This window comes from Eutrigla gurnardus, assembly GCF_963514095.1.
Source record: "Eutrigla gurnardus genome assembly, chromosome: 11".
NCBI lineage: Eukaryota > Metazoa > Chordata > Actinopteri > Perciformes > Triglidae > Eutrigla > Eutrigla gurnardus.
Window position 1 is genome coordinate 23,175,210 of NC_139925.1, and position 16,394 is coordinate 23,191,603.

General features: G+C 39.0%; 1 protein-coding gene across 1 annotated transcript; it reads left to right on the forward strand.

Annotated features, from left to right (window-relative positions):
• The first annotated feature begins 10,359 nt into the window (after positions 1-10,359).
• On the forward strand, positions 10,360-14,267 carry vip (vasoactive intestinal peptide). The gene is made up of 6 exons (XM_084020952.1): positions 10,360-10,432; positions 11,254-11,358; positions 11,512-11,616; positions 12,446-12,571; positions 13,352-13,463; positions 14,142-14,267. Coding segments are annotated over exons 1-6 (459 nt in total). The 5' UTR covers positions 10,360-10,430; the 3' UTR covers positions 14,151-14,267.
• The last annotated feature ends 2,127 nt before the right edge of the window (positions 14,268-16,394 follow it).

Below are 16,394 nucleotides of genomic sequence, written 5' to 3' on the forward strand. Positions count from 1 at the left end.
AGAAAACTTGTAATTCACAAAATGATTAATATCAGTTCGGAGAGATAATCTGTTTTTTTATATTATACTTTTACACTAGTAGTGGACAAACTCTTCTGCAGGTTTCTGAAATATTACACAGAATAAAATGTTATGTGCTGTTAGTGCAGGTGTACTGATATAATCTGGCTTTCCGAATGTCAGAAAATAGCAAATCTATGTGAAAAATAGAACGAGTACATGTTCCAATGAATAGTTGTTATTGTGTCAGTTAAAATTGGCCTTTTTCATGCTGCCTTTCCATGAAAACAAGGAAACTTACTTTACAATACTGTAAGTCAACAGCTAAAGCCCAGACAACCATGACAGACACCTCATTATATTCATTTAGCTGCGGCAGGTTGGCTGTTTGAGCTGAGGTCATCCTGCTATAACAGATTTCATTACCGCAGGGCTGCTAAAGCATCCTGCAGCAACACCGGTGTGGTGACGCACCGCATCCAGCTGGGGAGAGACAGCGAGGCACTCTGCCGGTAGTACTCGGAAAGGAAAAGCTCTAAGTGACCGGCGACAGAAGGCAGTGGGGCACACATATTTTTCAGGAACCAAGTGAAGCATGCGTCACATCACCTGTGGAATCTGATGCAATTAAAGGTTGAATGGGTCACTTGGACAAACTACAGAGACTTTGACTTTGAACGCATCGCAGAACCAAAAAAGTCTCGTCCCCTTCGTGCAGACCTCTGTTCAAAGCCGCTCCCCGGAACGCCAAACGATGCTCCAGATCGACAGAGTGCCGCAATCAAGAAGTATTGACAGACAGGCAGGACGTCCAATTATGTTCTCCGGCCCAACGTTTTGACAGTCCTGCCATGGCCACAGATGACATTTGTTATTTTTTATTTTTTTTTGTGAGAGCATTTACTGTAATGTATTGACTATCGGTATGTTATGAGGATTTCAAGAAATATAACAGAAAGTGTTTCTGTGTTTGCAGTAATAGCAGTAAGAGTATTACAGTAATGGACTTTCTTGTTTGTTATACTCATAATTACACCACATACCCTCAATAATGCTCGCCCAATACGTCACTTGCTTTCAACAAACAGCGGTTTGCAGAAATGTAAAATTCCAACATTTTCCAGTGAAGAAGATATGTAACATGTAGAAAAGATGAGAGCTCTGTCAATAGAATAGACCTGCACTAATTACTATACAGACACAAAGATGACCACAGTTTTGAATCACCATCTTCAGCCAACAAAGAGGGATCAGCTACATCATCAATAATCAGTTCCAAAAGGCTTTCTATTTCCCGGATCCTCTGACTCTCCAGTAACACGTACATCCTCAAAACTCCAGCGATTCCAATAGGAAAAGGCATTTTGACATGTCACAGCAGAAAGGCACCACGAATGTCACCGGTGACAGCTCTGATACATTCAAGAGTGCTGGGGACCGAGCAAGCACAATAGCAGGCCAACACCTAAATGGAATGCAGCCGGTATTATGTTATTATGTTTGACATGTTAAAATGTCTGCAGAGAAGAAAGCGTGCGAGAAGATTTGACCCTGGTGTGACACATACACTTATATGAAGTGAAAAGCAAAATTATAATCTGGAAGGATGGATGGATGGATGGATGGATGGATGGATGGATGGATGGATAGATAGATAGATAGATAGATAGATAGATAGATAGATAGATAGATAGATAGATAGATAGATAGATAGATAGATAGATAGATAGATAGATAGATAGATAGATAGATAGATAGATAGATAGATAGATAGATAGATGACATCATTTCCCTGAATAGTGAGAGCAATGTAATCTGATTGGCCCCTGTGAGAGCTGGACCCAAATGCATCTTGGGTAGGGTTTTGCTGGTTAATGACAGCTAATGACTGGAATGTGATGTGTATGTGTGTGTGTTGCACTAATTAAAGTCTCTGGATGGCATCGCTGTACGTAATGTCTGCCACGGGGCTGAATACAGGCCAAATGTATTTATGTGTTTAGTTCATTTCGGATGCAATGAAGAGCTCTGGTGGTCTAATTGATCTGTACAGGAGGCCGGAGGAAACTCCAGGGAGCTGATAATGCTGTGTGTGTGTGTGTGTGTGTGTGTGTGTGTGTGTGTGTGTGTGTGTGTGTGTGTGACAATGAGATGAAAGTAGTAAAAAAGATTTATGTACACTTCACCACAATGAGTACATTTATGCAGGTAAACCTGCTACTCCTTTTTCACTGCCAGCAGACAAGTAGTCCTTCTATTTTATGTGTATTATTTTCTGGTGCCATATTTCAAAGCCACGAGTCGTGGTAGCTAAAGTGGTGAAACTGTCCACGCTATTGTCCCGTTCATCTGGGGGGAAGCTACGTCCACACGGTTTGTGTCGTCAACACATCATTTGCATTACGCCGTTAATGCTGCTCATTTCCCAGATTTCATCCTGCTGTGTCGACCCGTTGTCTCCATTTTCAGTTCTGAACGCAGCCTGTCTCCTGCTGCAGTAAACCAGGTTCAGCCATCAGGGGAGTTTAGCTGTAATTTATCAGAGTAATCTCCTCTGGTTGTTGTGGACGGCCATCCATCACCAAACCCAACCGGGTCCTCGCCGAGCCAGCAGCACAAACGTCTTCCCACATTAGAGCTGGAGACGGATTGACACAACAATGACGTTTCACTTGAGTCTAAAGGCCTGTCGTCTGACGGATACAGTCACGGCTGCACAAACACCGTCAGTGTGAGGGTTACTCAGTCTGTAACACGCACTCAGTACATGGACCAAATATTCTTATTACTAAAAAGACAATATTCCTACGAAGCTTTTTAAACGGCTTATTAAAATGAATATTTCACTAATATTCACGTTTACAGCTGTGCATATTCCAATTAATGATTCTTTTCCCCTTTTATTACCATAAAATGACCCAATAAACAACACATGAGTTTATGGTCTCAATCTCTAGTTTCAAGTCTTCTTCAATCCAGCATGGTGTTTGTTCAGTACATTTTGGTCCATTTAGAGTCAAATAGACCATAAGGCAGGGGATGATTTAGGGCGGGGCTACCTTGTGATTGACAGGTCTCTACCACGCTACCAATGCAATTAGATACTAATACTAATATATAATGAAGTACTTATACTTCAACACTTAGCTGTAAAGTTGACCTTGAATTATGAAGCTAACTTTGTTAACAGCTTCACACCAGAATCCAGATGGATCCAGATCCAGTAAGGGTGTCGCTTGTGTTCGTCTGATCCACCCGTCGCTCCTCACAGTCCAAATATGGTCACTTCCTTCACTGGTTGCAAAAATTCCAAGATGGCGACGGCCAAAGTGCTAAACTTCAGGCTTCAAAACCGTAGTCCACAAAACCAGCGGGTGGCCTCACCATGACTACGTCCACTTCTATACAGCCTCTTGTCAAAACATGACAAAGTGGAACAGCAGTAGCAGCTTGTATCCATTTTGCTACTTTGCGCCAAACTCTTTTATCTTTTAAAATCTTTTTTTTACAAGTTGTCCAGCTATGATAGACTTCTTGAAGAGGTTGGTTGCCCTTCTTTTCTTGTGGCCAGCATCTCTACTCAACTTTACAAACTGTTGGCTGGTTGGTTTGTGTGAAAGAGGACGTGTCACAAAGTGACCTAAAAACCCAGATTGAGACGCATATTCTGGATGTGTTCTTTACATGTCCAATGAATGCTGCTAAAACCTGAATAATATCAACATATCACATGTCTTAATCAGACCTTAATGAAAATCACTCTTTAGTAAGTTTCTATTTAGCTTAAAAATATTGTTATTGTAACTTTATTATTCAACATTTTTCCAAAATGTAAACTATCCATGATATTTATTAGATGAATATTTATTTTATTTTATTGATTTAAACTTGTTTACTCTCTGATGCTAACAGCTGCTCACTTGGCCAGTTTTTATAGTCGCAAAATCAAACTACAAAACAAATGAATGAAACATTTACATTTTAAGTTATCATTTTTCATTTAGACTTGTGTGTATTTCCTTTCTTATTTCATTTTCAATCCTGCTTTTCTTTCTTTCTGTTTGGGCTCTGCTGGTTTCCGTCGTTCTATCATTCCACATCTCATGTCAGTGCCTTCATTCCATACGTCCATAAAAGACCCCAGTGAGTCCCGTCGGCCTGCCAGCCCTAATCTGCCATCACAGCCAGTTAGTTAATTGGATAATGTGGTGCAGAGGAGGCACTCAGGCAGCCAGGGGATTCCCCTCGTTACACTGCTGGTGACACATTCGTCAGGATGAAGACGTCCGGCTCCATTTGGACCTGATTCCACCAGTGACCTTCACCGCATTGTATTTAATTCATGTGTATTTAATTCATACTGATGATAAATCAGTGATGGTGGTATACTAGTAGTTATAGTTGTAGTAGAATTCATGTATACGTTGTACTATAACTTGTACTAGTAAAAGATCATTGGTAGTAATATTGGTGGTTTTAGCAGTAACTAAATTACTAATCGTACGGAAGAATTGTAGTAGTACACCATCGCTAGCTGGGAAAACCAGCAGCATCGTGGTTTAATGTAGTACGTAATGTAGTTGTTTTAATAGAAGCCAATATTAGTATTTTATAATTACTGTATAATAGCACTAGAATAGGTCTTACTGGTATGGAGGACTAACACTGCCATCATTTTAAAACAATGATTTTTTTTTGTTTTTTAATTGCTCAATAAATGAGTAATAAAATATTAAATAAAAGCCTCAAGTTGAAATAAATGTGCAGGTTGATTTGAAAGTGAACATAATCAAGGTTTTTATTGTCAAGGTTTTCTGACATTCCAATATAAATTGGTGGAGATTTCAATGTAGCAGCTCAATGTGTTGACCGGTCCAAGCAGCCTTTACCAACTGATGGCGCACTTGCCGTAGCCTTTGAGGAATTTCAGACAACAACATGTACAACAGACATTTGGAGATGTATTAATGAGGATGTGTGTGAAGAATATACATTTTACTAGAAGGTTCATAATTCATATTCTAGGATTGACTATTTGTTATTGTGTAGCCAGATGGTGGGAAATGTGATAAACTCTGAAATATAGTTATCTCAGACCATGCCCCTATCTCTGTTAAATAAAGTAAATGAGCATTTCACTTTAAATATGGAGTCCGTATCATCAATACATATAGTATGGGAAGCATTTAAGGCCACATGTAGGGGATGGATGATTAGTTACTCAACTGCTAAAAAGAGTGAGAAGAATGGAAGAAAAAACTTGCTTGACGAAACTAAACAAGCTGGAAAAGAGACGTATGAGGGAGCCAGATAATCATATATTGAGGGACTCTGTGTTACTTTGCAGAGCAAAATTGCAAGGAATAATGGACGAAACCGCATTTGCATTGTTTAGACTTAAAAGAAAAAACTTTGAATCAGGTGATAAGGCAGGTAAAATGCTGGCAATGAGGCTAAAACAAATAGAATCCAAATATGTAATGTCAAAGATATATGATTGTAATGACAACCTATACATGATCAAGTGCAAATTAATGAATGCTTAAAAACTTACTATAAGAAATTATATGAATCAGAGTGTCATTTTAATTTAAATGAAGCTCATAACTGTTTGGGTGGTATATGCCTACCCTCGGTTAAAGATGCAGACAAATATAAACTAGAGGAATGAGAAGATGGATTCAGTATGGAGTTCTATAAATGTTTTCAGGATGTATTGACTCCTTTTCTTATAATGTTATATGATGATATTATAATGTCTCAATCAATGCCTGTCAGCATGGGAACAGCTGTAATCTCAACAATACTAAAGCCTGGCAAAGATCATATGCAAATGAGTTATTTTAGGCCTCTTAGTCTGCTTTATAATGATTACAAGTTATTTGCTCAAATACTGGCAATACGTCTTGAAAGAGTGGTTCCTTCATTGGTCCATTTTGACCAAGTAGGATTTGTTAAGGGCAGCCATGCTTCAAGTAATATGAGAAGGCTTTTCCATATAATGCACAGAGCTGCTTCACTTCAGCATCCAGCTGCCATGTTATCCCTGGATGCTGAAAAAGCATTTGACAGGATTGAATGGCCATATTTATTTCACACTTTAGGAAGATATGGCTTTGGACCTGTATGCAATGGATTAGGGCACTTTATTAAAACCACTTGCCTGTGTTAAAACAAATGGAATTGTGTCTTCACCCTTTGAGCTAACTAGATGAGCAAGGCAGGGATGTCCAGTCTCACCAATCATTTTTATTTTGGCATTAGAACCCCTGTGCTATCAGGGCTAACCAATAAATGAGCGGTATTATATGGGTATGACTTCAAATAAATTTATATGCCGATGATGTATTATTAACTCTTTCAAACCCAGACATTTCAATGCCACACTTATTTAAAATCATGAATGAATTTGGTTACCTTTCAGGATATAAAGTAAATTGGAATAAGAGTGAAGCGACACCGCGCAACTGCATGACCTTCCCAGCACATCTTGCCACAACCCAGATAGTCTGGGAGAAAGAGGGACGGAAATATCTCGGCATAAATATAATTTCCCCGATTGAGAAGACATTTGAGATTAAATTGATTAAAACTGTTAGAGAAGATCTTACTAGATGGGGAACACTTCCACTATCTGAACCCCCCCCCCCCTTGCTCTCTGCCCCCCCTAAATAAAAACACTCTGTGGACATTGTTGCACTACCTTTTTACCTTACCTACTTTTTTTCTAGTATTAGTAATATGTTGTGCATTGTATTGTTTACTGCACCCCAGTGTGTTGTTTTTTCTGTTGTGCCCGTGCACTTTATCTCACCGTGGGACGGGGAGAAACGTTTTTTCGGAGTTGAGTTGAAGTTGAGATAATTAAATGAATGTTTTCGCCAGATTGTCTTTTCTGATATCTTCGATTCCAATTAAAATACCTGAACATTGGTTAAAAGAAATGAAAAGGCTTTTCATATTGTTCCTATGGGGTAATAAAAAAACAAGAATCAGTCCCAATAAACTTAGAAATCACAGGAAAAAAGGGGGGCTAGGGATACCGGAAATACATCCATATTATTTGACCTTTAATGGCTCTGGGCCATCAAGAACAGCACGAGGTCGGTAGCTGGATATGGCTAGAACAGAAAATTGTGGGTGAGAATAAAAAACAGATATCCCTTCCTTCTTTGTGGTATTGTACAAAGGTCAATACAAACATTAAGAACCCAATTATTAGCTTCTCATGTGAAATAGCAAAGATAATCCAAAAGTAATGTGCAATTAATGGATTAGTGCTGCCTTCATGTCCAATACGGGACCCATTATGTCCCATATTATATACTGGAGGGAAGACTCTTATTAATAAAGAGTGGAAAGGTCATAATATTACAAATTTGGGACAAATTGTAAAGCAGGAGAGAATAATGAGTTTTAATGAACTCTGAGCAAATTCTGACCGTAATGATTTGTGTTTTGTGCAGTACTGAGTACTGCAGACCTCTGGTAGAGAACCCGAGCTACAAGGAGGAAACACAAGAATGCCCATGAGGGGCAAGTGGCAGTTTTATTCCTCCATCAGTAAGTTGGCGAAGCAGTAGTCTTCCAGGAAGTAGCCGCTGAAGTAGGAATGTTGCCTGGCTGCATACCTGGGAAAAGTGAACAACATTAGTTTGTAATTTTTGTTTAAAGAGAACTCCACTGATTTATCGTTGTCAGACTCACAATGGATAGTTTAAACTCACACAGGCCCGGTTCCAGAACAGAATGCCTTGGGGTGCATCTGATTACAGAGGGTGCACCAGTACTATACTAAAACCAGCTACCCAGCTTCAGTTCAGACTTCGCTTTTATACACACAGGCCTCTCTACCATAGACAAGCACTTCTGCGTAGTTCTACTGACATGTTGGGACAACAAACATTTACTGTGCTTAAAAGATGGTATCATATCTTGTGATGTGGAGAACATTTCAGCTGCAACATTAGCTTATTGATATATTAGATAGCTTTGGATATGAGATAGGTTGTAGCAGGGGAGAATGTAGCCAAGTGAACAGGGGTTACTGTGTTTTTTGTGTTAGCTGAGCCCTAATAGAATGTGTACTGTCACTTTAAGGCCAGACAGGTTGAGAATCCTGTGAGAACCAGAAAGTCACGTGACAACACCCGCGAACCGTCGTCTTCCTAACGAAATTAACTACAATTTGTTTTGTGAGCAAGTATTTTATTATTTTTATCATATTTCTAAAAATGAAAATCTTTTTTTTTTGTTTTAATTGAGGGTGCAAACTATTTTTTTTATGCTTATGCACCCCCGTAGAACTGGGCCTGAACTCACACCACAGATATTTTCTTCTGCATGTTTACTACAAACTGGACATGATGGTGGTGGAAGTACATTGTAGACATACTCTACCACAAGTATGCAAGTGCAACTTGGATTCATACTTAAGTGCAGTACTGGAGTAAATGTACTTACTAACATTCCAGCACTGCTTACAGGTGAACACACGGTGTCCAGAGAGCAAGAGGAATGGGGCAATGACCTGAGGAGAAGAAGACATTATATCTTGTTGTCCTCTGTGTCGTCCTCCGTGCAGAGGTGAGGCGGCCTGTTACTCGTCTATAGGAACGTTTTCTTCCGTACATTCCATCAACATAATATCGCTGATGTTTCCTCCATCAGCTTCCTCTTCCTGCAGGGATCTGTGTCCAATCACTGCTGTCAATTAGACCAGCTCCTTCTCCCATGGACTTCTGCGTAATCTACTTTCTCTCTGGACTGATCACATTAAGGTTCAGATGGTGCCATCATGGTTGAGGAGGAGGAGGAGGTCATCTGCTGACTGGGACCCAGGAAGGCCAGAGACGCTGTTGTCATGACGTAGCGCTGAAAACGAAAAGCGTGCAAACATCATCGAGTACGCAGCCACAAAGGCAAGCGAAAAGTGAGTCATATTTTTCGGAAGAGATTTTTCTTCATATATATCATAACATATTTCACGTTGCTTCACTTTCATTACTGCTCAACATTTTTATTTATCTCCATGCACTTAAACTCTGTCATATTTTATGATTGATGGATGGATGGATGGATGGATGGATGGATGGATGGATGGATGGAGGATAGATGGATGGATGGATGGATGGATGGATGGATGGAGGATAGATGGATGGATGGATGGAGGATAGATGGATGGATGGATGGAGGATAGATGGATGGAGGATAGATGGAGGATAGATGGATGGATGATGGATGGATGGAGGATAGATGGATGGATGGATGGAGGATAGATGGATGGATGGATGGATGGATGGAGGATAGATGGATGGATGGAGGATAGATGGATGGATGGATGGAGGATAGATGGATGGATGGAGGATAGATGGATGGATGGATGGATGGATGGATGGATGGATGGATGGAGGATACATGGATGGATGGATGGATGGATGGATGGGGTGTCATGGTTACTCCCCAGTACCATTCCAGGGTAAATCAGAGTGATGTGGGAGGACTCAGAAACACGTAAATCCTGTTTAGTGTTGTTTTTTAAAAGCTCAGCTCAACCTGAAATAGAAATCCGTGAGTAAGATCCTCTAAAATGTTAGTGTTACCTAACGTGGTAATCTGCAACATCCTTGTGCTTCTATTCAACACTGTCTGGTGGACATAAACAAATGGATATAAATGGCTACAGCAGGACTTGAAAACATTGTTGTTCAATTAAGTATTTTGTGTCATGACAGGACAAAACGGAAATGTTGGGTTTCAAAATGATGCTTGGAAACAAAGCATTCAGTGATTTTCATTTTACAGGCTGGACTGTTTTATTGACAGTGCTTTACGATTTGGCTTTTGAATGTCTCAAAAGGAAACATTGGAGTTATTTTGTTAGCATGACAAAGGGCAAACCTGATTGAATGATCATGATTTATAGATTTCTCCACAATCATCGGTATAAGCAATAATAGCCTATACAATTAAATGATGAATAAATACTTTAACAACAACAACAATAATAATAATAATAATAATAATAATAATAATAATAATAATAATAATAATAATAATACTGGTGAATTTAGCCTAATTGAACAGATCTCATGCATTCAGATGGACTCTTTAACCTTTCCACCGGTCTGCAGCTGACCCGCTGTGATGAAGAAGAGCCCTGAAAAAATTATCCGATGAGTCAAATAAGTTAGTTATTATTCCAACAATTCATTAAAATAGGGGGGGGGGGGGGGGGTCAATCCCACTAGTTTCGCTGGTGACGGTAGCAACTGACGTCTCAGGCTGATTGAATCCGATGTCGCGCTCCAGGTATATAAAACGGCAGCAGAGCTGAAGGCGAACAGAGAAGGAGTCAGGAAAGATCAACAGAGTGGAGATACAGCAGCGGACTGTGGACAGCAACCAGCAGACAACTTTGTCCAGAGCACATGTAAGACTTTATATTTACATTATTGTATTGAGATGTTTGGCCATGTTGCTCTTTTGGCGCGCACCATCCAGGTTTTTGGAGAATTCGTTCCAAATGGCTCTTTGTAATGAAACAGCAGAGACAGTTTGGTTGGTGGAAACAGAATTGCAGCGTCCCCTCGGTTTAATAGGCTGTTTAATTCTTGTCCGCGTCGTGCGTAATTACGCATTCTTTTCCGTTCCTCTGCCAAAATTCCCCATCAGCCGAGATAATACGTTTCGTTGCTAAATCAATCTTCTGGTTGTTTCTTTTCATTTGACATGTAGTGACCTTAAAAACTCAAATCTAATAAAACTGTAGCCTACTGTGCTATAGTGGAGATGTATATGGTTACGTTAAGGTTACGGCATTCTGTGTGTTGTTTTATTTATTATGTATTAAGTATGTATCACGACAACAAACAAACAGACACGGAGTTAGTAAGTAAGTTAGAAAAAGAGTTAGTAAGTCATTTTTAAATGAGTAAATTGTACTTTCTGTACTCTGGTTGGTTTTTGGAGGGAATGGAAACCTTTGGGGCGGTGAACTCGTTAGTTCTGTGGGTAAACGCTCGGCTTTTGGTCTCTGTGGAGACGAGAGGAAACGGGTTTATCCTCGCCAGCCGTGCGCAATTACGCATCACAGATTCCGATGCTTTCTGTTGCTCTCCTCTGACAGAATTCAGCATTACATGACCGGTGTATTACAGAGTTTGGGACTTGGTTGTTGTGCGTGTTTTCATCAACTAGACAGCATGGTCCTTTACCGTGAATGATTGTGTTCACTGTTGTTTCCATCGTCAGGTGTAAAGCGATGTTACAGCGCAGCGGCCCCCAGCTGCTTTTCCTTATAGCCCTGTGCAGCGTGTTGTACTCCCGGACTCTGAGTCTGCCATACACATCCATGAGGTAAGACAAACCTGAACCTGCAGAGACATGTGGATTTCTTCTGAGCGGGTATATTCTCCGTATTTGATTATTGGAGCCGCTGTTTTCCTGGTTTGGCGTTTGAATGTGTCAGATTGATCGGGTTTTAATGGAACTGTCCCTGATGCTCTGCAGACCGACGAGACACGCGGACGGTCTGTTCACCAGCGGGTATAGCAAACTCCTCGGCCAGCTATCAGCGCGGAGGTACCTGGAGTCTCTGATCGGAAAGCGGGTCAGGTAGGTGAACCCCGCCAGACCGGGAGAGCCCGGCAGACCGGAGCGCTGCAGACAGAAACGCGGCTGGATCTAGCTTTTATTTTTTTGTTTGATTTAATTCAGAGTCTTAAGTTTATTTAACACCTTTTCACCTGACAGTGCCACGGCTTTATAAACTCACGTGTTGACAACTAATTCTATTTTGAAAATAGAAGTTGGATAAAAAGCAAAAATCAGCTTATTTTTATATTTAAATAAGGAACCATGAAAATCAATAAGTCACAGGGACTTCTTGGACAGTATACGTTAAACGTTGAAGAAAATGAGTATACGATGTAAATTAATGTAGAAGTCTATTCTAAGTGTTTTTAAATGATGGGGAGTAGAAAAGATAGAAATATCTCATATCTAAGTGTTTTGGCATTACATTTGAAAGAAATGTGTTGAAAATGAATCAGTAGGCTAAATTATTTTTTTCTGTGAATTAGTTCTAGAATAAAGTCAAATACAAATACATAATAATGATTGATATATCATCTCAAACCCGCATTTTCCAGCTTTTACATCAGGGAATTTTATTTGACTATTTCATTAAACGGGATTGTGGTACATCGACCGTAGACACCAAAGGACCTTCTGACATTTGAAAAGACGCAACCTGCTTGATGATTAATTTTGTAATTGACTAAACATTTTTAAAGGTTAATTCATGCCATTACATGTTTGTTCTACAGCCGGGAGGGAATGACTGAACACTATCTTTCTTCTCTTTGTCTCTCTTTGTCTCTCTCTCTCTCTCTCTCTCTCTCTCTCTCTCTCTCTCTCTCTCTCTCTCTCTCTCTTTGTCCAGTGACGAGCTGATGGAGGAGCCAGTGAAGCGCCACTCAGACGCCATCTTTACAGACAACTACAGCCGCTTCCGCAAACAGATGGCCGTCAAGAAGTACCTGAACTCAGTCTTAACAGGAAAGAGAAGGTTGGTGTTATTCACCTGTCCATCTCGGTTTCAATGACATAGAAACAACAGCCGCTGAAAGCACCTGAAAACACCAAACCATCTTATTTTAGTCTAAACTGATTCTCTAGAGCTCCATTTTTGTTGCGTATTAATAAATACTCAAACAACATCTGATAGAGTACATAAGAAGTGGACGTAGTCACCATGTCAGCCATCGGTTTGTGGACTGCTGTTTGAAGACACATGTTTGTCATTTTTGGCCGTCATGGCTTTTGGCCATCATAGTCTTGTTTATTAACCTCTGCATCCTGATATTTGGGTCATCGCCATCATGGCTTTTAGCTTCAGCTTCATCCTCCAGCAACAGGAGTTATCAGTGTGCCTGCAGTCGAGAACGACACTACTTGGTTAGGTTTAGGAAAAGATGGTGGCCTATGATTGTGTGGATTACGTTACGCTACAGTTTGGAGACTCACTGCCATTGACTCTGCCGCTAACTTCTAGTGGTGGCTGCTTGCAAAGAATTAAAGGAGATCTGCCGTTGCAAACCAGACTAACCAAGAAAGAATGAACAATTTAAAAGATAACATGAACCTCGTACACAGCTTTAAACCATTGTAGATCTAAAACAAAGAGTTGTTCATCAACTGCATGGCCGACTTCTCCCCTGCATGTATTGAGAAAGCAATTATTAATTGATGAAAAATAATGAGTTTCCTGGAATGCAAATTTTTGTGCAGTGTTTTAATGTTTTTTAAAGAATACAACTCTTCATATGTATTAACCTTCTACACGCAGCCTAGAAGATCCTGGAACCAGCGACCCAGAGGACTCCAGGGATGAACCCAACACCTTCCAGGAGAGCTACGATGATATTGACGTAGATCACCTCCTAACCAACTTTCATCTGGTGGGCACACACACACACACAAACACACACACACACACACACACACACACACACACACACACACACACACACACACACACACACACACACACACACCTAAATCTGAACTAACCCTAACCCTGGAGGTTCCTTCTGGTGTACCTCAGGGTTCATGTTTAGGTCCTTTTCTTTTTATCATATGTATGATTTGACTTCCTTTTGAACGTCCGCGGGGATTGTTATAAGTAGGTACTGAGAATACATTTCTCTGGAAAAGCTTACATTCACCCTTCATGAGAATAGAGTGCTGCAGGAATGAATCCCAAAACCAGGAAATTTATCTTCATTTTTACACTTCCGGTTCCCTCATCTCTAAGTCTACGTGATTTTTGAAACGGTTTTTGGTTAGATGCCTGAAATAAGAATGGTGTCTGTTGCTGTGTGTATTTTTTTACTATATTTTTATTTTTCTAGTCATTTTGTGGTCAGTATAATATCTTGCCAAAGGACTGCAGTTTACAGTTACGTCTGGTATGGCACATTTACAGAAATGATGATCAATGTGCACTGTCCTTAATAAACATAACTAACATAAATGGAATCGAAATTGAAATAACTTATTAATCCTAAAAGATGGTCAGTTGTCAGTTGTTCTAGATCAATAACTGTCTTCTTCGTCTATGTTCTCTTTTTTTGCAGCCACTTTGAGGAGGGGCTCGAGCTCAAGTGAATACCTCAAGTCATCGTCATGAAACCACCTATTCAAAAAACAACACAGTATTAATCCAAAAGGACATTCGAAAGTCAAATCATCAATGATGTGTTCTCCAATGTGGTTATCTATTCATCCTCACAGTACATGTTCACATTGTATATCGTATATATATATATATATATATATACAATACTAAATGGACTCATCGGGCCACACTGAGCAAGTGTGTCGACATGCAGTTTGATCAATCAGAAATACCACATTAACTTTCTTTATTATCACTATTGTTCCATTAAATTTCAATTAAACCATTTATCTCTGAATATTTTTTAAAGGAACCACTGTGCTGTTAAATTTCAGTGAAATGTGTCCCATTAACTTCCAGTTAATCTTTCAAGTCACTCAATGTCAAAAGAACAGCATTTACTTTAAATAATTATAGTTTCCCATTGAATTTCATTGGAACGACTGTAACTTAATCTTTACGTGACCAACATTTTTCCAATTAAGTCTGAATGAAAAATAGGTCTGATTGTTTTTTCACACACAGAATTTCCATTAACTTTCAATAGAGAATGTTTCCAACTAGGCTTCAGTGGAATGCTAGCACCATTGACTTTCAGTGTAATCACTGCCAAACAGGAAATTATGTGGAGCCAATTCTACTATTAACTGTAAGTGAAACAAGACTTTATTAAGCATTTGCAAGAAAACACCATGGAAAATTGGCTATATTTTTTTTCAAGATCAAACGTTAAGTGAAACTGTTTTACCTAACAACTTTTAATGGAACGACTGTGTTATTAAATTTGAATGAAATTTGTCCCATAACTTTCACTTAATCTGACCTATTTAGTTTTAATGGAATAGCATTTACTTATAACAGAGTAAGTTTTCACTGACTCTATTGTGACTATCTGTGTGATTGACTAATTTTTCACACACCAATATTTCCATACATTTTCAATGGAGCCCTTGTATGATGAATTATCAATGGAACATCAACACCATTATATTTCATTGCCTTATATAATATTTAATGGAATATGTGTCACATTTTGTTTAAGATAACTGTTCTATTAACTTTTTAAGAAAGTATTTCTCCCAATAATGTTAAATGTTACAACTGTTCCATTAAATTCAAGTGGAAACTATCCCATTAACTTTTAGTTGAATATTTGACCTGTTAAACGTCAATGGAACAGCATTTGTTTTTATTTATTCTATTTTATTTATTCTCTCCATTGTTTTCAATGTATCTACTATCCTGTTAGCTTTCATTGAAATATTTGTCGAATGAACTTTGAATGTAACATCTGATTGGATTATGATTTATTTTCACAAACAAATAGTTCCATTCACTTTCAATATAGAATTACATTGACTAACTATTGGATTTTAGTGGAATCACTGCTTTATAAAAACTCAGTTGACCCATTTACTATTAATAGAACAATGGTTGCCAAAATTGCCAAATTTGTTTCTTTAAGATGCTAACTCCCTGTAGATTTATTGTTCTTTTACATGAGTTCCAGCTGTTGTTTTACATTTTTGAAGGATGCGTTCATGACCTACACGCTGATTGAATTGTTTTAGAATCCAAATGTGGTCATTTCATGATAACAAGGAGCTACAGGATCAAGAGGAAACACGTTTTGAATGGACACAGATGCATATAATCACTTTATACTATTCGATATGTAGACATTATAACTGAGCATAGACCTGCCTTTAGCGCATTTAGTGATGTACACCACTCACCAAATAAAAGATATTGGTTTATTTTTCAAAGCTGAGTCTTTTTGTCTGGCTGATTGTTTGACAATTGGACGTTTTTTGGACGAGAGTCTGATCAGTTTGGGTTTTAGAAAGATTTCATCTGCTGATGGTTGATGTGCAAAACATTTTACAGGATTCGCTTTTTCCCCCTTAAATGTCATTTTGGGGGATTAAAAAACACATTTAAACTATAACACTAAATGTCTTCACTGAAATTTATTTTTGTGTGTTCAGTAGGCATTTAAAGATTGATTCAGCCTTTTTAAATTGTTTGGATTGCTGTCCAATGTCAGCTAATCACAGTTTCGAAAGGAAAAGGCTGTGGATGTGATCATATAGAGGATGTGACATGTTGACATATAAGAGTACAAAGCGACCTTCACATCTTCCCCATGGGTGTCAGCTGATTGATATGAGGTTCATTAATACTGACATAAAAACACTGTTTCTTTTGCCTT

What these genes read in the sequence shown, in the direction of transcription:
- vip (XM_084020952.1), top strand. An exon ending in CTGCCATACACATCCATGAG is followed by an intron (nt 11,359 to 11,511) that starts GTAAGACAAACC and finishes GATGCTCTGCAG; the next exon opens with ACCGACGAGACACGCGGACG. An exon ending in CTGATCGGAAAGCGGGTCAG is followed by an intron (nt 11,617 to 12,445) that starts GTAGGTGAACCC and finishes CTCTTTGTCCAG; the next exon opens with TGACGAGCTGATGGAGGAGC.